The sequence below is a fragment of the Acipenser ruthenus genome, chromosome 1, assembly GCF_902713425.1.
Source record: "Acipenser ruthenus chromosome 1, fAciRut3.2 maternal haplotype, whole genome shotgun sequence".
NCBI classification, from domain to species: domain Eukaryota; kingdom Metazoa; phylum Chordata; class Actinopteri; order Acipenseriformes; family Acipenseridae; genus Acipenser; species Acipenser ruthenus.
Genome location: NC_081189.1, coordinates 634,069 through 655,789, shown reverse-complemented (window position 1 = coordinate 655,789; position 21,721 = coordinate 634,069). Strand labels below are relative to the sequence as shown.

The 21,721-nt window shown below is 42.7% G+C and overlaps 1 protein-coding gene across 2 annotated transcripts in view; it reads right to left on the bottom strand.

Annotated features, from left to right (window-relative positions):
* Positions 1-21,721, bottom strand: part of LOC117973525 (dedicator of cytokinesis protein 2-like) — a 428,064-nt gene that overhangs the window by 28,395 nt on the left and 377,948 nt on the right. For both annotated transcript variants that reach the window (XM_059024351.1, XM_059024392.1), the window contains 4 exons: positions 11,338-11,428; positions 6,892-7,005; positions 3,721-3,810; positions 1,747-1,851 (listed from right to left, as the gene is read on the bottom strand). In XM_059024351.1, coding sequence (XP_058880334.1) covers positions 1,747-1,851; positions 3,721-3,810; positions 6,892-7,005; positions 11,338-11,428 — 400 coding nt within the window. The remainder of the gene's footprint in view (positions 1-1,746; positions 1,852-3,720; positions 3,811-6,891; positions 7,006-11,337; positions 11,429-21,721) is intronic.

Sequence of the window (21,721 nt, the reverse complement as noted above, 5' to 3'; positions counted from 1 at the left end):
GGGTAAGACTGATTGGGTCAGCATTGATGTCTCTGACAGAGTCCAGTGGAATCTCAGTCTTCTTCTGCTCGAGGTTCGTTGTCTTTGCCTTGGCCAGCGTATACTAAAGCACTGCCTTTGGTTCTCTAGCAGACTGTGCTGGCTCTATCACCGCCATCAGTTTCCCATGTATACCATTTCTGCCTAAATAGTGCTTGTTGAATCATTAGCATGCTGAAATTCTTAATGATCCCTTATATATATTTCTATTAAAGCTTTAAGGTTTAGGCTTTCTGGACACTGACATCCAAACCCACCTCCAAATGGGGCACGATGGTCAGGTCATATGCGTGCAAAAATGGCCTCGAGCTGTCCTTGTTCCTGAGGTTTGAACCTTCCAGTATCCCTTCGGATTACATGAATCTGTAAGATATTTAAACTGTGGTAGCCTGGGGGAATAGGGAGGGGAATGGAGACTTGAGAGCATCTGAAAATAAGCCATGTTGGAGGAATGCAGACAGGTGATTTATTGACCTGTGTTGGGATTATACTGTAACAGCCCTTGGCTTGACATCAGGACAGCAACCCCTGCAGCACAAGCCACCCAGCCACATGATGGTGTTACTCTCACACATTTCAATTTACTGGGACACATACACTGTTTGGTCACTTCATGAGGACCTGTACCAATACAGCAAGTCCATATGTTGCATGTCTAGTGAGCAGGAGCCACTAGACATACAGGGCTATTGTGTAAGGTAAAAGAGCATTTCCTGATGTAGCTTATCACTGTGCCATCTGCCATCGCCCAGCCTCGGCGTGCCGATAGCAGGAGGAGAGAGGGTGGGGTGCTGGCTCCAGGACAGGAGCCTGAAAGCCAGCATGGAGCACGGAGGATGGCGTGAAAGTCATTTCTCTGCAGTGGAGGGTCTCCCTGCATGTGAATTAATCTCCCAGTTTAGACAGAACTGTACAGACGAGCTTGCTTTCTGATGATTCAGACGAAAAAGCGGATTTAGCCTCTCGATTTAAACTGGAGTACGAGGAGACAATGGATTTCACACATTATTTCAAAGTATCAAAATGTATATACCATATTTAATAAGGGGGGGGGGGGTCTTGAATAATTACTGCTAAAAAGGTTACGCTTTGAAAATGAGAGAGAGAGAGAGAGAGAGAGAGAGAGAGAGAGAGAACATTGCCTTTGAAAGCTTTGAAAGTGAAATTTGAACTTGAGTTGTTTATAAGGAGGCTGTGTGGTCCAGTGGTTAAAGTAAAGGGCTTGTAACCAGGAGGTCCCCGGTTCAAATCCCACCTCAGCTACTGACTCATTGTGTGACCCTGAGCAAGTCACTTAACCTCCTTGTGCTCTGTCTTTCGGGTGAGATGTAATTGTAAGTGACTCTGCAGCTGATGCATAGCTCACACACCCTAGTCTCTGTAAGTCGCCTTGGATAAAAGCGTCTGCTAAATAAACAAATAATAATATAATAGGTTTTGAAAAAACTGTCATCCAATTAAGTTCTAAAACAAATTAGATATCTTGAAATAGGCTGTTTATCTCTATGTTTAAAACCTACAGTAGATACAGTCTGGGTTATTGTGCATTCTATGTGAAATACACATCAGAAAGAAAGACAGACAGACATGTGGTATACTGTACTGTAGTTAAGCATCACAGAAGTTTAGTAAATAACAGTAGAATGCCAGCACGGGTGCAGTTTAATAAAGCACACAGTGACACTTGGGGACAGACAGCAAGCCTACCCGGAGGAAGGTGGGGAACCCCTGGCCATAGTACCCCACTGCGAAGTAGTCTGGCTTGGGCCGGAGCACAGTCATGATGTTCTGGAAGAACTTGGCCTGTATTTGCTAGAGAGAGAGAGAGAGAGAGAGAGAGAGAGAGAGAGATGTGGATTTGAACGAGAGACAGGATAAAACAAAATCCTTCTGCTAATATTTTCATAGTAGGTACCTAACACTTTTTTCTTGTGTTGAACTTGCAATATTACAGACAGTCCATCTATAACTGTAAACCCTCAGTCATAACCTCTGAGGTCCGTATTAACAGAACACTGACCTTCGAGTTTAGCATACGCTTTGTGTAGTGCATAGAGAAGTAGTATCTATTGAAATGATTTATGCTTAAGTTAGCATTGGTATTCAGAAAGGTCACTTGACTCCCATTCAATTTAGTGTACACTAAAGAGGTTGCACTGCTGTAGAATGAAAAGCAACTTACCATGATAAGCAATTGAATGTGTTATTAAAGCAGTCAGCATGTTTGTTTGGTGATCTCAATGATTAAAGCATGGAGTTTTGTTTTTAACCGGTCTTTTTGTTATTATCAAATCAAATATTTTAGAGAAAGCAAATGATAAGATTCTCCGTGCTGCCTGAAAATGAAGCCTGTTTGAAGCCCTGACTCTGCTGTGTGAACCGTGTGGATCTGTGTGACCCCTGGGTGTGCTGGGGATAGAAGAGCTTTGAGGTGCCAATTACACTCCCAGCAGCTGTCTCCTCTCAATCATCACCAGAGGCTGCTAGGCTCAGGTGAACTCCTTTATACCAAAGAAATAAAATCATCTCTGCTGCCTCCTGTCTCGCAGGTGTACCCGTGATGCGAGCAGCGCCAGAGTCTATTCTGTTTGTCTGTAAAGAAACGGCTTAAAGGATACCACTGTCCACCCTGCTGCTTTCCCTTCACTACCCCTCCCTCCAACCCATCTCCAGCTGCACCCTCTTGACTCAAATTGGCACTGAGCATCTAATGGTTAAACCGCTCACCCTCTGCCCATCTATACCCCCCTCCTCTCTCTCTCCCCTTCCTACCCTCTCTATCTCCCTATCTCTTCCTCTGTCCCTCCCTCCCTCCCTCCCTCCCATCTCCCTCCCCCACTCCCCTCCTTTCTCCCTCCCCCTCTCCTCCATCCCTCTCCCTCTCCCTCCTTCCCTCTACTCTAGTTCTCCCTTGCTCTCTCTCGACTAAGTTGGAATTTCAGCATCTCGTAGTTGAATACCTCACTCTCCCCACATCCTCGCCCTCTCTCTCCCTCTTCCTCCACTCCAGTTCCCCCTTGCTCTCTCTTGACTAAGCTGGCGCTCAGCATCTTGTAGTCAAGTACCTCACTCCCCCACCTCCTTTCCCTCCTCTCTCCCTTTCATCTCTTCTACCTTCCTCTCCTCTCCATCACCCCATCTCCTCTCCCTCCCTGTCCTCTCCTCTACCCTCCTCTCCCTCACTCCCTTTCCTCGACTCACTAGGCTGGCGCTCAGCATCTCGTAGTGGAGTACCTCACTCCCCCACCTCCTCTCCCTCCCTGTCCTCTCCTCTACCCTCCTCTCTCTCCCTGTCCTCTCCTCTACCCTCCTCTCATCTCCCTCACCTCCTCTCCCTCCCTCCCTGTCCTCTCCTCTACCATCCTCTCCTCTCCCTCACTCCCCCACCTCCTCTCCCTCCCTGTCCTCTCCTCTCCCCCTCCTCTCCTCTCCCTCACTCCCCTTCCTCTCGTCCCTCGACTCACCAGGTTGGCGCTCAGCATCTCATAGTCGAACAGCTCGCTCCCCCACCTCCTCTCCCTCCCTGTCCTCTCCTCTCCCTCACCTCCTCTCCCTCCCTCCCTGTCCTCTCCTCTACCATCCTCTCCTCTCCCTCACTCCCCCACCTCCTCTCCCTCCCTGTCCTCTCCTTTACCCTCCTCTCCTCTCCCTCACTCCCCTTCCTCTCGTCCCTCGACTCACCAGGTTGGCGCTCAGCATCTCGTAGTCGAACAGCTCGCTCTCGTACTGCTGAGCCAGCTCCTTGCACAGCACGATTGCCTCCTCCCACATCTGACACATGAAGACACATTCAAATCAACACAGAACACTTTCCTGACAGGGTCCAGAATAAACACAAAATACAGTGAATAGACTTTCACATGCTGTTTACACAGCACTTTACATACTTTAGAAAGAGTGTTGGCTGTCTGTCTGTCTGCAAGCACTTTATAAAGTTTAAATCAATTGACAGGAACAGATCCTCTAATACTTTGCTATTGGAAATGTTAGTTTTTTTTTTCCCCATGAAGAATACAAAAAGTACAGTAAGGTCAATTGAAATAATAATGCATTGTAGCCTGTTTGCAGAAATCCCTTTCAAGGAATGTGATCCACCCTTGCCAGCTTGTGGTAGCTTTGTTCAACAGCACAGAATCCACATGCAGTTTGGGTGTAATGCAACAAGGATCTGCACAATGCAATCGGCATCTTGAAGTGTTAATGCTTAAAAAAGACAACTGCAACTAGAACACTGGAGTTCAATCAACTTTCAGCATTGTGCTGCAGCTGCAAGACAGCCTGTCTGTGAACTGTACTGGAAGTGATCACTTCACTGAAATTAAACTACACATGTCAAAACAATGGCACAGAATGCTGTAGTTACTGTGTAGTGACTCGGGGAGGCAAAGAACAGGGGTGGATCCAAACGAATTCGAATGACTGGCAATTACATCTAATTGTTTACCTAAATATTTATTCTAAGTTAGTTGCAGTTGGCCTGCTTGTTGGCACTGCATTATTTTCCTGCCAGTCCGTGCTCCGTCTTATAGAATTGCCGATACAATTTCAGAGGGGCTGCCGCGTGGGACCATACTGTTAAAACAAACACCTTTTTACAGCAATCGAGGACCTTTTATTTTATTCCACCAGGAAATGTACCCCATTGGCTGCTAAGAGGTTGTCTTGGTTACAGTGGAGCAGTGTACACAGTATTTGTGTTCACTGACCAGCACCCTTAAATAAAGTTTAAAATGACAAAGGATGGATGCCAATGCCAGGTCTTGTAAGACCATGGACAACACATATTAGTACTGCTCCAATGTACCAAAAAACATAGTCTTTGTTTTGCTATACCATTTTTGCATTTAATATTTAAGTTACAGTATAGTACTTTTTGTTTTATTTCATATGCTGGCTATTTGCTGTAGAATGAATGTAATCAGGAAACACACATTTTAAGTACTGTAATGTGCACTCTGAACAGTCTATTCATTCCTCTTCGACAGACTGACATTACAAAATAAATGAACAATGACTGAACAGTCTATTCATTCCTCGTGGACAGACTATGACATTACAAAATAAATGAGCAACCACTGAACAGGCTTTTCATTCCTCTTCGACAGACTATGACATTACAAAATAAATGAACAACGACTGAACAGTCTTTTCATTCCTCTTCGACAGACTATGACATTACAAAATAAATGAACAACGACTGAACAGTCTTTTCATTCCTCTTCGACAGACTATGACATTACAAAATAAATGAGCAACCACTGAACAGGCTTTTCATTCCTCTTCGACAGACTATGACATTACAAAATAAATGAACAACGACTGAACAGGCTTTTCATTCCTCGTGGACAGACTACGACATTACAAAATAAATGAACAACGACTGAACAGTCTTTTCATTCCTCTTCGACAGACTACGACATTACAAAATAAATGAACAACGACTGAACAGTCTTTTCATTCCTCTTCGACAGACTATGACATTACAAAATAAATGAGCAACCACTGAACAGGCTTTTCATTCCTCTTCGACAGACTATGACATTACAAAATAAATGAACAACGACTGAACAGTCTTTTCATTCCTCTTCGACAGACTATGACATTACAAAATAAATGAGCAACGACTGAACAGTCTATTCATTCCTCGTCGACAGACTATGACATTACAATCTGACAGAGAGAAACAGCAAGGCCATACGCTTCCACTTAACCAGAGTCTCCTGCATTGTACTTGCGGGTGGAGAATGTCTTTATAACATTTCCCCACAGTAAAAGCACAGCAAAGTGTAATAAAGCACAGTGAAAGCATGGTAAAGAATAGGTAAGGATTGTAAAGACTAGTGAGGTATGGTAAAGCATATTACTATAAATGGTAGACCAGGGTAAACAACGGTAAATGCATAATTTAACCATGGGACAAGTATGGGAAAGATCCAGCAGTAAACTTTTCTAAAGGTGAGTCATTCACATTATGATACCAGGTGGAGCACAAGCCCCTCTGTGGCCTGTGAAGGACTCGGGGCTGCGGTACGAAGGCTGAGCAATGCCACTTGATATTCTGTGTGGAGAGCTCCATTAGCACGGACGATCACAGGGCTGAGCAGGGTCATCCCACTGGGCTCTGATGCTATTTGCATTTTAAACTCAAATTAACCTCCTGGCCCCAGGGGGTGTGGGGGGTCAGTCGAGGAGAGCAGAGGAGAGCACTGATTGGACACAGCAGTACCAGAGCTGGAAATAATGATCCTGAACGGAGGTCAGTCTGCTTTTGAGAACTGGCCCAGATTAAGAGATTGCATTTATTATTAGCCATTGTTAATGTGTATCATCTTGTGAAAGACAGATGGAGCATGGAAAGGAACTTGAAATGCGTCTGCCTGTGTTTTAACAGGAGTCGTTGTGGTTGTAGTTGGGCTGTGCAGTTTTATAACATTGTTTTTCCCAAATTTAAATATTCTTCAGGTGAGAGTGAGTCAATGTCAGCAGGCAGTGTAATGAACTGTTACTAATTGGTTACTGCACCTTTAAGTAGCACATGTAGTTCTTTAGCACCACTCACTGGGTTAGTGACTCGCTCTCAGTTGTCAGACGCTGCAGAGCCGTGTAGACGTGCCTCAGAAGTATCCGTAGTAAACGCGGGCTAACCAGCATGACTTGTGTGTTATAGAATGAAACTGGATCTTGGCTCTGTGTGGTCTGAAGCAGTTGACTGCTGAACCCTGTGTCTGGACTCTCTATACTGGCTTCTGGTCTGGATTAACCTCAAACCAGCTTGCCCATCGTTACCCCAGGTATAGCAGTGTGCGTGCCCCTGCCCTGCTCTGCTCAGTGGTCGGTGCGGGTGTACAGTACCTTGCCCTTGTCGAAGTAGTCGATGATCTTGCTGTAGAGGCTCTCCTTCACCTGTCGCTGGGTGTGCATGCTCTCGAAGCCCTGTGTCTGGGCAGAGAAGGGCTCGTCCGACCACTGCCAGCGAGAAACACACAGAACAAGGCAGTTAAAGGGTTTTGTTAAAGTCAACAAAAGAATCCTTAAAAAATCCTTAAGTTTTACTTTAAAGAATCCTTAAGTCTTACCTGTTTTGCACTACATGGGTCTGAAATGCACAGTTTGGAAAGAGGCAAATGTTACAGCACACATGTACTTTCAATTTAAAACATGATAGCTCGTGGTAAATATGATGAAAGGATTTGAAAAGCGGAATCTTGAAACCTATATAACCAACGCAAGTGCTAAACATGTAGGATTTATTGAATTATTGTGTAAGCCTCAATCACGTTAAGAAGGTTAGCCGTGAGCTTTGCACTTTGTTTCTAGTCTCATCTGTGGGTTAACATTTGGAGAAAAAATTCAGATTCATTACAGGACTATAGAAAGCGACGTTGTTTGTGTCAAGCGGTGTACTTGGCTGAGCCCCCAGCTCTATGCTAAACTCTCTTGAGATAGTGCAATTCCAAATTCTCTGATCATTTAAACTGTTCAGATAAGCGCTGCATCTGGTAACAGCTATCTCAGAAATCACCTCAGATCCCTAATTAGAAACAGATCTGTCTCCCTGGAGGCTCTCAAGATGCTTCCTTTAAAGCAATGCTTCCCAGCCTGTGGTCTGTCAGGAAACTCCATGTGGTCTGCAAACAACTCCCAACATTTGGTTAAGCAGTTCTTGCATAAATCCATTTCTACACAATCACATGTTGTACTACCACAATATTTATATCACTAAGCAGCACAACAAACAGATTAAACCACATTATATACAATAAGATATGTATGTAGTCTGCACCCCCCGTATCTGTTTAATTACAGGTGTGTTTATAATTTATATTAGCTTCCAGTGATGCAATACCAACCATCGCCTTCAAAGCCGCCAGTAACTGAAACAGCTTTCTATGTGAAACACATACTACCTAAATAACTGTTAGACATTATGAAGGGGCACACTTGTTAAAATGACAGACTTGTCTTTTTAGCCAGTAATAGTATTCATGTAAATGCACATCTTTCTACTCTGTGCTCTCATTCTACTGCTTGTTTTCACTACACTGATGACACAGCAATCCCAGTCTTCTGCACTTGCATTTGCAGATTTTGTAGCTCAGCGCTGTTATACACGTGTGGAATGTTAACACGTCATTTGCGGTCAATGGACTCTGGTCTTGTAATTATTCCAAAAACAAGGCAACATTCCATGGAGCATTCTGCAGCTCTGCACCAAGATTGTGGAATGCTCTTCCTGGGGTGATCAAGGACTCTCAGACTTTGGGTATATTTAAATCACATCTTAAAACTTACTTTTATACACTAGCTTTTCCTAATGTTTGACTATGTCTTTTTTATTGAACTGTACAGTGCTTTGTGATGTTTGTACATGAAAGGCGCTGTATAAAATAATGTTTATTATGATGATATTATTATACATGCACATGTAAGTCCGTCCTTGCATCACTTACGCACATGTGTCTGCTGCCTGCCAGCCCCCTTGCTCGCAGACCAGTTTCCTTGCACTCCAGACTGCATGTAAACCTCAGTAAAGAGCAGCGCAATCTAAAGAGAATTAAAGAGTGAACTGGCAGGGCGCTCTGCTCTGCTGGGAGTGTAATCTAATGAAACAGGGTTCAGACCCAGGTAGCTTCGGTCCAGTCTCCAGTTCTCAAAGACTTTGCTTTCACTGGGGCAGCGTGATGTGCTGTGGTGAGCTGCAATACGCTTGAACAGCTTGTGTTTCAATCTGCATCCACTGCTAATGAATGCACGCTGTACGGAGCCCTTCCCAACACAGCTGACAGCTACGGCAGGGCTTCCCAAGCTTGGATCAAGACACGAGGCACCCTGACTGAGGAACCCCGCCTGCAGTTTTAATTCTGATCCTTTACTGCAAGAGCGTGTTCGTTTGCACTGGTAGAAGTGCTGCTGCTTTCATTGTGTTCAGTGCCATTTCTCAGACATGTTGTGAAACCGCTCCATAATTACTGTGCACTGTCTGACTGCAAATGCAACATTAACCTGCCTGTAAGAATAAGAGGGAGTGGTATGGTTGGCTTGTGTAGAAGCGTCACGGATAGCTTGCGTGGCGACGTCACACACCCAGGAGCAGACAGACACAGTACTGGAGTGAGTGAAGCGTGAGTTTATTATAAATAAACAAATACAAAGCTTGAACAAAACAAAAACACTGAACAAACCGAAACAGCACGATGGCCAAAACAGACAAGGAACAAAACAAACAAGTATCGCACTGGTGTGTACCCGGCACGTGTAGCGACTGCTTTCTTATTATTTATTCTTTCTCTTTACCTCCCGACTCTCGTTCCGCCTCTGAACACACCAACCCTGTGTGCGCGAAAACTGGCTCTTGTCATGCAGCTGTGCTGAGACTTGCTTGCTTAATCAATCATTCACTTGAATCCCGGCACAGTCTCCACGTGAACTCATTTGTGGAATCCCCATTCCCCCTATACAAATACCCACTTTAATATGCACATGAAGTGATTGTGCAATCCCTGTGCCTAAATACAAATATACTTTTCAAATCACCCATGCTACACAACCCAAGCTATACCCCATGCACCAACACATACATAAAACAACAATAGACAATCCAAAATACACCCAGGGGTGTGGGGTACCCTGTCAGGGTCACTTAGGAGAGAACATGATTGAACTGTATGTGCTCCTGCCCCCTGAAACCACATGGCAGCACTGAGGGGCTATTCACAGACAGCACACCGAGGCATGTATTTAAAACCACATGCATTGAGAAAGCAGCTGCGTTTTACTCTGCATATTTAGATTTCAGATCAGATGAGCTGGAATAGCAGCGCAGATTAAAAGCTACAATTACGTTTTGAACGAGTCTTCCATTATAAGAACTAACGCTGCCTGCAATTTACCTGCAGCTGAATTGCATTGTAATTGCAGTTTAAATGAAACTAGATGGAACACTTTATTTTGGGATCTTACAAAATAATGATTGTGTCAAAAATCAATGTCCAGCTTGTGGTACTGAAAGAAAATCTAATAGCTAACAGCAACTGAATAAGCTGAGTTTGATTCAACAGGAATCAAATCAAATGAAAACAGCAGTGCACTTCAGCTAGTATCCTTGATGTAACAGATGCAGACCAGCGTTAAACATTAAAGTGCTAGGATAAATAGAAAATACAATACAATAGGGATTTATAAAGCAACTTCTGTGAAACGCCTCAAATGACTACTTTTTTAGCCTTGATTTAAGAATTGGCACCGATGCCCTAGTGTGTTTTGGTAGAGAATTCCACAAGCAGGGAGCACAGTTCTGAACGCCCTACTGTACCTCCCACAGTTCCGAACGCCCTACTGTACCTCCCACAGTTCCGAACGCCCTACTGTACCTCCCACAGATCCGAACGCCCTACTGTACCTCCCACAGTTCTGAACCGAGCCTTCGGGATGGTTGCTAGCCCTGCAGTAGACAGCATGGCGAACAGGCTGGCTCTTATTCAGACGACATGTCTGAAAGGTACTAAGAAGCTAGCCCATGAAGGATCTTATAGGTCAGTTCAATCCAAAACCAAACAGGCAGCCAATGAAGGCTTTTCAACACTGGTATGATATGCTCTGAAGAGCCGGTATGAGTCTCGACTCACACAGCAGAATTCATAACCAACTGGAGTTTTGACAGTTACAATAATCCAGTCGCGAAAAAATAAACGCATGGAGCAGAGTTTCAGCAAAGCCTTGTTCTAAAACATTTCTCAGCCTAGCTATATTCCTTAGATGAAAAAGGCTGTTCTGAAAACCATTTTGATGTGCTGCTAAAGTTATGCTCTATGTCAAATAAAACCCCAAGATTCCTAATGGTAGGTTTTAAAAACATGTTCAATATAGTTTAGAAACACAGAATCAAGTGGTGACTAAAACATTTTTTAGGTACAATTCTTAAGGTAAGACCCAACCAGTGAGTTGGGTCCAACTCACTGCTTGGGTCTTACCTATGAATTATCCCTCACAGTGGCTACATTGTGTACAGCTTTCCATTAGTTGACTAACTACACTGTAATTACACTGTAATTGAATACACAGTTACATAGTAATTACATTGTAATAACATATGTGTAAACACAGTCTATTAACAAATCATACTAGCAATTTTTAATTTTAACGTCGTTGCCCTGAAACTGCACACCTGTGTTATTACTGTGTAGTTAGAGATACAGTTTGACGTGTAACTGTAACTAGAGTTCAGCTGTGCTTGACTGTTTGTAAGTGCAGCCTGGCCCTCCCTAGTCCAGGCCGGTTGAACCCGTGTCTGTCTCTCACCTTGAGCAGCTTGGCGTGCAGCAGCAGGGTGAAGGCTGCCTCAGTGTAGTTCTCGTAGCACAGGTGCAGGTCCCGGAGCTTGTGTAAGTATCTGTGAGGGAGGGGGACAGGGGCAGGGTTAGGGAGTGACCGGCTGAGTGCGAATGTGGGATTAGAGCAATATTATAATATATCATAGTGGTTTGGGGCTCTGCTGCGCCCATATTGAGTTAATATAATTTTTTTTCTGATACTTTTTCACACTGTTGCTTTAGAGTGGTGTTGAGTGAAGCAAGACTCACAACCAGGTTTTGTTTTGTTCACACTTACCTGAGTTCGACTGACTGCTGGACTAACTAATCCACCTCCTGAGGTAGTTTCGAGTCTGCGTTAATTACTACCAGAGTAATCTTACCCTGCATTAGCGTGTGTAAACTAACAAAGCCACATTAAAACATAATGCGACTATCAAGCAGGTAAAGAGTGTTTTATACAGGCGCAGATCAAAGAACCGCACTGCAAAGTCAAATCCAGCTTTAGTGTGTCTACTCTAAAGAAAAACTAAGCAGCATCAAATCTGGGACACGTTTATAGTGTGAATAGAACAGGGAGCAAAGCCACATCAATTACTGCTGAATCTGACCACCAGCTTCAACTGACCAGAGGCTAGAAATCGCAGTAAGGGAACTGAGTAATATGATATATCAGGTGAAGGGTGACACGTTGCACACAGCAGGTGTAAGCAAGGCTCTTACACTCACTGTGAGCAACACAGTCTGAAACCAGAGACTTCCTACATTAACTTAAAAAGAAGAATCCTGACACCAGTGTGCAGCTGTCAGGGGAGTGGAACTGCAATCTAAAGCCAGAGGGACTTTTACAATGCTGTTAAGTACACCTGCAGCTGCCTCGGTCGATAAAGGATCTCAGATTAAGAACAATGAAAGGCTCTGAGTCTTATCTGGGTAATGGATCTGCTCCAACTATTATTAAACACTGTATTACACAATGACACAACCCGCGTTCCAGGTTCAATACTCACTACGCTTTAACCACGCCTCACATTCTACACAGTCAGACGTTTTAACCACGCCTCACATTCAGATGTTTTAACCACGCCTCACATTCTACAGTCAGACGTTTTAACCACGCCTCACATTCTAGAGTCAGACGTTTTAACCACGCCTCACATTCTACAGAGTCAGACGTTTTAACCACGCCTCACATTCTACAGTCAGACGTTTTAACCACGCCTCACATTCTAGAGTCAGACGTTTTAACCACGCCTCACATTCTACACAGTCAGACGTTTTAACCACGCCTCACATTCTACACATTCAGACGTTTTAACCATGCCTCACATTCTACAGAGTCAGACGTTTTAACCATGCCTCACATTCTACACAGTCAGACGTTTTAACCACGCCTCACATTCTACACAGTCAGACGTTTTAACCACGCCTCACATTCTAGAGTCAGACGTTTTAACCACGCCTCACATTCTACAGAGTCAGACGTTTTAACCACGCCTCACATTCTACAGAGTCAGACGTTTTAAACATGTCTCACATTCTTCACAGAGAGTGTATGGAATCGGCTACCTCTGTGTTGTGAGGCAGAATCACTGGGATCCTTTAAGACCCAACGTGGCACAGGTCTGAGATCAATCAGCTCCTCGAAACCGGATGAGCTAATGCAGGGCAAGATTACTCTGGCTTCCTCTCGTTTGTAAATGTCACTATGTTCTTATGTACCTAATCACTTGAAATTCACTTTCATGCGCTAGCTGCAATATGACCATTCTGAGCGACTGTACAGCAAGGGTACTGGTTTATGCATGCAGCTTCCTTTGCATATTGCATTTTTAATATTTGCATATCTTGGAAAAAAAATGCATTGTGCTTAGAATCTTACTTCACGTAGTTGTTGCTGAGTTGTTGAGGTACATGTAGCATAATTTTAATTTATTTTTTACATTTCCCTTACTATTTTACAGCATTTGCAATATATTTTTTATTACTGTATGAAGATAATTTAAAAAAAAACCAGCAACATTAATAACACCGTGTAACAATTTTATTTATTTTTTTTGTTCCTGGGTAGTAAGTGTTATTTCTTAATTGCTTATGCCTCAAAAGTATAGAAAATGGCTATTATTCCCCACAAACTTTGCTTTTGTGACCAGGACAGTGATATTTTGAAATTGACCTATTTTCCAGAACATTCCAGATAGATTCAGTGCTGAGTAAACTTGGAGTAACTTCTAGAACTTTCTAGAACTTTCCAGTAATATAAATAGTAGTATAAATACAGGGGCCTTAAGCCCACCAGTTCAGTTTAGTTCCAGCTGCCTAAGTGGATACATATCTGCATTTTTCTGAGATGGCATCAAGGTCATAGGAGACTTCAAAATGGTGGCATTCCTGATGGGTCTCCAAGGCGGTTTTACCAAGTTTCCCTGCTATCTTTGCCTTTGGGACAGCAGGGACACCAAGGCGCACTACCACAGACGGGACCGGCCACAGCGGACCGAGTTCTCTGTGGGGAGGAACAACGTCAAGTGGGAGCCACTGGTGGACCCCCGGAAGGTGCTGATGCCACCACTGCACATCAAATTGGGCCTTATGAAACAATTTGTCAGAGCTCTAGATAAGGAGTCGGCAGCCTTCAAGTACCTTCAAGACTTCTTCCCTTAAGCTGTATGAGGCAAAGGTCAAAGCCGGTGTCTTCGTCGGACCACAGATAAAGAAGATCCTGGAGTGCAATGAATTCCCCAAGAAGCTCACTTGTAAGGAGAAAGCGGCTTGGAACAGCTTTGTCGCAGTGGTTCGGGGCTTCCTGGGCAATCACAAGGCCGAAAATTATGTGGAGCTGGTTGAGACTCTGGTGAAGAACTACGGCACAATGGGCTGTAGGATGTCCCTCAAAGTCCATATCCTTGATGCTCATCTTGATAAATTCAAGGAGAACATGGGAGCGTACTCGGAGGAGCAAGGCGAGCGCTTCCACCAGGATATACTGGACTTTGAACGCCGCTACCAAGGACAGTATAACGAGAACATGATGGGAGACTATATTTGGGGGCTGATTCGTGAAAGTGATTTACAGTATAATCGTAAATCTCGAAAAACTACTCACTTCTAAATCTTTTGTAGTCATTTTTGTATTACTTTAGTGTAAATACATGTTAAATTGGATTCATAAGTTGTTTTTTTCTGTCTTTATGTGAACGAAAAGACACAAATTCGCCCGTTTTCTCATTGGAAATAGGTACATTTCAAAATATCACTGTCCTGGTCACAAAAGCAAAGTTTGTGGGGAATAATAGCCATTTTCTATACTTTTGAGGCATGAGCAATTAGGAAATAACACTTACTACCCAGGAACAAAAATTGTGTTACATAGTGTAATAAATCTTATAGTACTGCTGCATGATGATGATGACGATGATGGTGGAGTAGTGGTCAGGGCTCTGGACTCTTCACCGGAGGATCGTGGGTTCAATCCCAGGTGGGGGACACTGCTGCTGTACCCTTGAGCAAGGTACTTTACCTAGATTGCTCCAGTAAAAACCAAACTGTATAAATGGGTAATTGTATGTAAAAAATAATGTGATCTGTATAATGTGAAATAATGTATAATGTGAAATAATGTGATATCTGTATAATGTGAAATAATGTATAATGTGATATCTTGTAACAATTGAAAGTCTGCTAAGAAATAAATAATAATGATGGATGACGATGATGATGATGATGATGATGATGATGATTGACCTTTGATCTACATTCCATATCTTAATTAAAGCAGATTAATGAACCATCAAGCCTTTTTAATTAATCTGAATATAGTTTTGTTTGCAGCAGCCATTATTAATTTTAATTGATGCCATTATACAACCAGCAGATCATAATCACTGTCTGAAGTCATTTAAATATCTTAATTAAAGCAAATCAAATTAACTCTGCCCGTAACCTTCAATAATGAGAACAAATCATTATTTCACTGGGAGCCGAGTCCTGTTTATTTTAGAAATCTTCAAGCGGGAGTCCCAATCCAGCAATTCCGATCACACCAATGACACTACAGCCATTATATTATATTATTGCATTATAAACCACGACACACTCTCAGCCTGTCGGGACGGCACAATTAACATCTTATTTATCCATAAGTCTCTTCTTGTGCATGGTAGACTAACAACTGACCAACATTGTAAAAACTTCTTTAAATACAAAGCTAACTGTCAACAGGGTTGACAAAGCTGTTTACACAGAAGACCATACCATACCATTACAAGGATGGAAATAAGACTCCAACTGCATAGCAGTTTCTCCCATTTCAGGTTTTAAAATGAGCCTGATTGCCACAGTGCATACCTATAGGTAACAAGCTCAGGTGTGCCTTCTTAAACTCATAGTAAAACCAGGAATGCTGCTATGCAATATTTCCATTCTTGAATTTATACTGTACATGAACAAGCATCCCATTGTGCCTTACAAAAATAAATCAAACAGACTAAAAAGAGGACCACAATGCTCGCTAGTTAAAAAAGGATGTGGAAAACAGACACCTATGAATTATCCTGTAGTGTGAGACTGCAGTTTTAAGGGCTGTATGGGACTCTGCACCTTTAAGCTTCTGTACTGTGCTGCACTGAGCTGAGCCTTGCCTGTCATGCAGCTGCACGTTTCTAATCAAAGAGAACACCTTCCTAATGCAGGGAAGCATGGAGGTGCTGAGACATCAAAGCGTGCAAGCACAGCCGCACGTCACCGTGTCGGAAACATGGACTGGAAGGAAAGTGTATTTAATGCATGGACTCATTTTCTCAGTTGTGCAGATACCATTTTGACAATGCACCTCGAATGAAAAGCGTAACCTAAGGCATGAAACTTGATTATTTTAGAAAGCTGTGGTTTAAACTCAGGGAGGAAATCACATTTAGAAACAGCTCACGGTGGGGCGCTGGGCGTGGGGGTAGGGTAGAAGAAATTTCACTATATAATATATATATATATATATATATTCCTAGCTGTGATATTTAATAAAGCTAAAAAGAGTGCTGTGAGGCTTTGGTATGCAGTAAAATTAAAAATAATAATTTACAAATTATTTCAATGTGCAGATTCATGTATTTAATCTGCTGACATCCCACACAAAAATAAAACTAAACAATATCCTTTTTTGCCAAAATACTCCAGTATGCTAGTTTTGTATAACTGGTGAAGCAGCCCATCTGTCAGCACTACAGCATGTTATTTATTTGATGGAATGCACTGCTGCACTGCCATTAACAGCACTGTTACTGCAGACTATACCTCAGAATATACAGCAGACTGATAATGATGGGATCTTAGATGTGTTTCCATCGGATAGCTTGTATCAGATGATCTGTATCAGATAGAAATGACGTCACATTAAAATGAACTATACTTTAATTAACCTTATTTTACTATAGATTATGAAATGAAATGAAACCACAGTATGGGGTGCTGCGTGAGATACAACCTGCTTTTCACCCGATGTTCACACTTGGTTGGCAGGTGCATTGGCATTCAAGACGACAGAGCAGTGCCAGCCTGGCTGCCTGCAGAGGTCTGGTTATGTCAAGAGTTTCACATTTCCTATCCTGTGCCTGTTCTGTACAGTTAGACTTATTTAACTGCAGTCAAACTGTTAGGATTTGCAACAGGTCCCAGCACACCTTTAAATGTAAGATTCCGAGACCAGCCCCCCCATACAGACAGACAAGCTGCTTCTCCAAGGAACGGAGTTACATAAACGGGTGTGTCATCTGGAGCAGTGCTTGATAAAGTGATGGGCATGCTGCTTCACTCACATGGAACCCATTCAGCACCAAGGCCAGCAGCTTCAACACAAAACAAAAACACAAGATCGCTTCACTTGGCTTCCGAAACAATTAAGAAACACACTCTCAATTAGCACCCTTCAGACACCAGGCTGCTTGTTTTAATTAAAAAGCAGTCACCAAGAAAATACATTCAGGTTTTTGTTTTTCAGTATCAGTGTTTTCTTTGTTTAAAATTCATCCTTTGGGAAATCTTTTCAAAACAAAGAAATAAAAATCGAGCACTTTTAGCATGTTTCTGTCAAATAAACCCAGCCGTTTAGCTGCATTGTTACGAGGAGTGTGCAGATACAGTACATGGATTTTCCCAGCAATTCCCATGAACATTTTTCTGAAGACCCTTCTCATTAGGTATTAAATGAAACCGAAAACAAGCACATGTTAAACATGTGTTCATTTCACAACAAGCTGCCTTTCTCTCATCTGTACAACTGAGTGTCAATCAATGTCAATGCGCATTCACATGAGCGGATTTCAAAGGTGCTCGGAGCGCGCTTTTCCTTTGGCCTTGCGGCGCTGACATTATGACTGCCATACCAGAGGTGGTGCCATAAACTAACATGAAACATGAAACTAGCAACATTGCACAAGGGAGGCGAACTGAGACCTGCATGGGTCCTTTTCACTTTAACTAAAGTGTGCAACTCTGTTCTCTGGAGTCTCCAGTCCCCTACAGCCTGTATTTCTATAGACAGCGCAGTGACTCGTCTGCTGGGAAAAATCCAGCTTGTAATGTATGGGTCTTGCTCAATGTATGACAAGCTTGATTTGTCTATATGTAGACTAAAAATAAATATCTGAGGTTGTTGCCAAGTATGGATAAATTGCCTGCCTAGTAGTAAATCATATTAAATTGAAGAAGCACCCAACATGAAGAAGGGAAACCATGCAACAGATTATTAATCAGAGATTCAAATAGTAATGCATCCTCTCCTCTACCCCAGACTGCTCCCTCTCTCTGGGCTGCCAGGGAAATAGCTGTGGCCGTATCAATAAGCCAGATATCTGTTTAGGAAAGTTAAATATTGTACATTATTACAAAATAACGTGTATTTATTGTAAAACATGACAGAAGCAAAAAGAGTGACTGTCTTTTCTCTTTTCTGTGTATGAGACAGATGTCTACATTTAAGTTCCTTTTAGAAATTCTCTATATCTCATGATTGCGTTTCAAAACAAATCACTGAACAAACATTCATTTGTAGCGATTGATTGAGAACTCTATAGCGGGGCACGGATCATTTCTCTATCAGAAAGAAAAGCTGGTTTGCGAGCATCTCTGGCATTTCAAGAATGAAGCGGCGCTACTTTTAATTTATATGAGTCATTCCATTCAGCTACTGCAGACCCCCCTGGCAATTGTACATTTTTAATTATAGTTGGTGACACATTCGCTCCGTGTATAATTACATCCTGCTCATAGATTTGCAACACTGCTATGGCTAGCATTAACTTTGTTTAAATACTTTTGTGCCAGAACAGCAATTAAAACAGAGCTGTACCTGCATCCAAATCAGGCAGTTGTAATGAAGTTAATACTACTGACATCAGCACAAGACACATACTTCCCTCTCCACTACAGAGCTTGCTTACCCTTAGTTGAATGGTAAGACGTTGCCAAGCTTGTCTTGCCCTTAGTTGAATGGTAAGACGTTGCCAAGCTTGTCTTACCCTTAGTTGAATGGTAAGACGTTGCCAAGCTTGTCTTACCCTTAGTTGAATGGTAAAACAGTGGGTAGTGGTTTGCATCCAGCTTTTGTCTTTCCTTTCAATTCAATGGGCAGGGATGCCAGGACATTAACTAAGGCAGGAAGTGACCACTTTCCACATACAATGTAGCTGCAGTGCTGTGTGACTGCAGTATCACAATACCACTCTGTTATGCGTTGTACAAACGTACTGCGCTTTTCATTGTCTTGTAGGTATAGGGTGAGCTAATCATGCAAAACAAAAGCAACATTACAAGGGAATAATTCTTGGCTTTTGAGATGCAAGTGAGAAATGAGTCCTTAATCTAATATAATATAAATTGTTTTTACTTGGCCCGTGCTGAGCAATGAGTACAAACAAATATTCATAACGAGTATGGTCATTTTCCCGAATTGTAAAAAAAATCTACGTAAAAAATGCATGCAATTAGCGCCTGGTTCCAACAGGGCAGTGATGACTGTCGATCTTAAATGAGAATCTTTTACTTAAGAAAATTGCTATGGCAGTTCAGGAGTAGAATATGACAATATCAAAACAACTTCCCTAACCTGGCTCTATACAGCTACTGCATTTTAAATTATAGCGCAGGAACCTGATAGTCAGCCACAGACCAATCCCACAGTCTGGACCTTCCCACCAGAGAAGCCTTTCTTTCCGGAGCGACGTGTTCTCTCTGCTTCATTGAGTGGAGGTTTGCCTTTTCCGAGGATTTCTTGACAATAATCCCTTATCTCTTATTGGTTGTGCGGAGGAAGCACTGTGGAATAAAGAGTTCCAAAATCATTGCTTCTGAGATTACCTCGGAAAGCGAACAGGGATAATCCAGCTAAATGGATTTTCTTTTTTTTAATATGGACAGATTGCCCAGTGGAAAAGTGAACTCAGATTTAAAATATAATTTAAATGTACTGTTGATGTATAAATGTATTCCTAATCTTTGTTTAAATCTCTCATTCTTCCCCTCTCTTTCTTTCTCCCCATCCTCTTCTCTCCCTCTCCCCCTTTTTCACTCCTTCTCTCCCTCTCCCCTTCCTTCCTGTTCGCTACTATTGGAGTGGATCCAGAAAAGCGAAGAATTCATTTTTAAGGGGAAAAAAAGTTTAAACACATCAATGCAAGTCATTATCTCAAGGCCTGCTAATCTCACAATCTTGAACTATTTCTGTAGGGCAGGCTTTGTTAGTTTCAAGTACAAATGTGTTTCAATACAAATAAAATCCCATTGAGAAACTATAGCCCTCACCCCCCACACAACGGAGATAACCTGATAAGTCTTGCCCCAGTGTCACACTCAATAGGACAATCCTACTTACTCTTTCAGCACTAAAGTAACTTTGCAAAAACACAACCCTGATTTAACTATTAGATTAAGTAGCTTCACAGTGGCAACACCAAGACAGGGGCTTCTGTGTTGAATGCAGTGGCATTAGCAGACTGCTGTTTTGTATGGAGTTATTTCCCTCAGACCTCTTTAGAGGTTCTCAAAGTATTTTGTTAGGGGGTGTGGATGGGAGTGACACCCATTTTTTCAAAAAACATTTTAAATAGGAACCCTGAACTGAAAACTGAGGAAAAGGAAACTGCAACATCTGGCCACCCCAACTATACAGTAACTGCCATCACTGTAAAAAAAGAAGGACCCTCTAGGCAACATTTGTGGAGCCCAGTCTGAGAACGACTGCTTTAGAGGACTGCAGTTTTGAAAGGGTTAAGTATTAACATTACTTTATTTGTCTAGTTATTTGAGGCACAAGGTACTGTCAGACATCACAAGAGCTTCCTCTCACATTTGTGCAAGAGAGACAGTGAACCTCAATCCAGATCTGCCTGCCATTCAGTCCTGTGCCTCTTTCAAGTACAGCCTGCCTGCCATCAAACCAATCCCCATGTGACTCGCACACAAGCCTCCAAGGCAGAAAGGCGTGTGAAGCTATTGAATTATCCTGCTGCTCTACACGAGCCCCCTTGAGAGGAAACCCCGTAGGACCTACATTAGCGTGCCACTAAAACTGCTGCGGAATACAACAAAAGATACACGACTTTTAAAAGCAGAGAATGTGCTGTGAACCACAGGAAAACTATTATATCCCAAAACCCCCTGAATAAGTGGGACAGGAGATATGTGTTAATGCCAGCAAATTCGTTTCCCTGCCTCGGTGTGCACAGCATTGCTCACCTTTGAAAACAGTCCAGTAATAACAGCGGGCAGGCAGGCAGGGGGACGGAAGACTGCTACCCTGCAGCTTTCCATCAATATTTCCATTTAGAAAGGCCACACATCTCTGAGCTCAAGACAGCCAGGAGAGTGACAGCATACATGATGAAATAATGATGCAAACGGAGGGGCGCAGGATCCCCAGCATTGAGAGAGAGAGAGAGAGAGTGGAGAGGCCCTGACAGTGACAGACAAGAGGGCAGAACCCTGACTGATCTCCCGGCATCACCAGCTTACTGTGGGGTGCAGAGACTGCTCACTGTGCAGCAATGTATAGCCGTGGCCTTTTACCTGTCTACATTTAAATTAGGCAAGTTATACTTAAGAAAACTTGCAAGCAAAATAAGTCAATTAGTCCCATCAGGGCTCATCCGGTTCATAGCTTTATAATCTTTATAAAGATTATAGCTTTATAATCTAAAAAAACCTAGGCCGGGTGTTACAGGACCCCAATGATTCAGCATCAACAACTTGGCTAGGTAACCCGTACTACACACTGAGCGCTCTCTGTGTAACGAAGCGTCTCCTACATTCTGTCCTCAAGTCTAAAATACAAACTCCTGCCACAACACTGTCAATGAGGTGCAGGGCAACAATGGGCAGCCAGA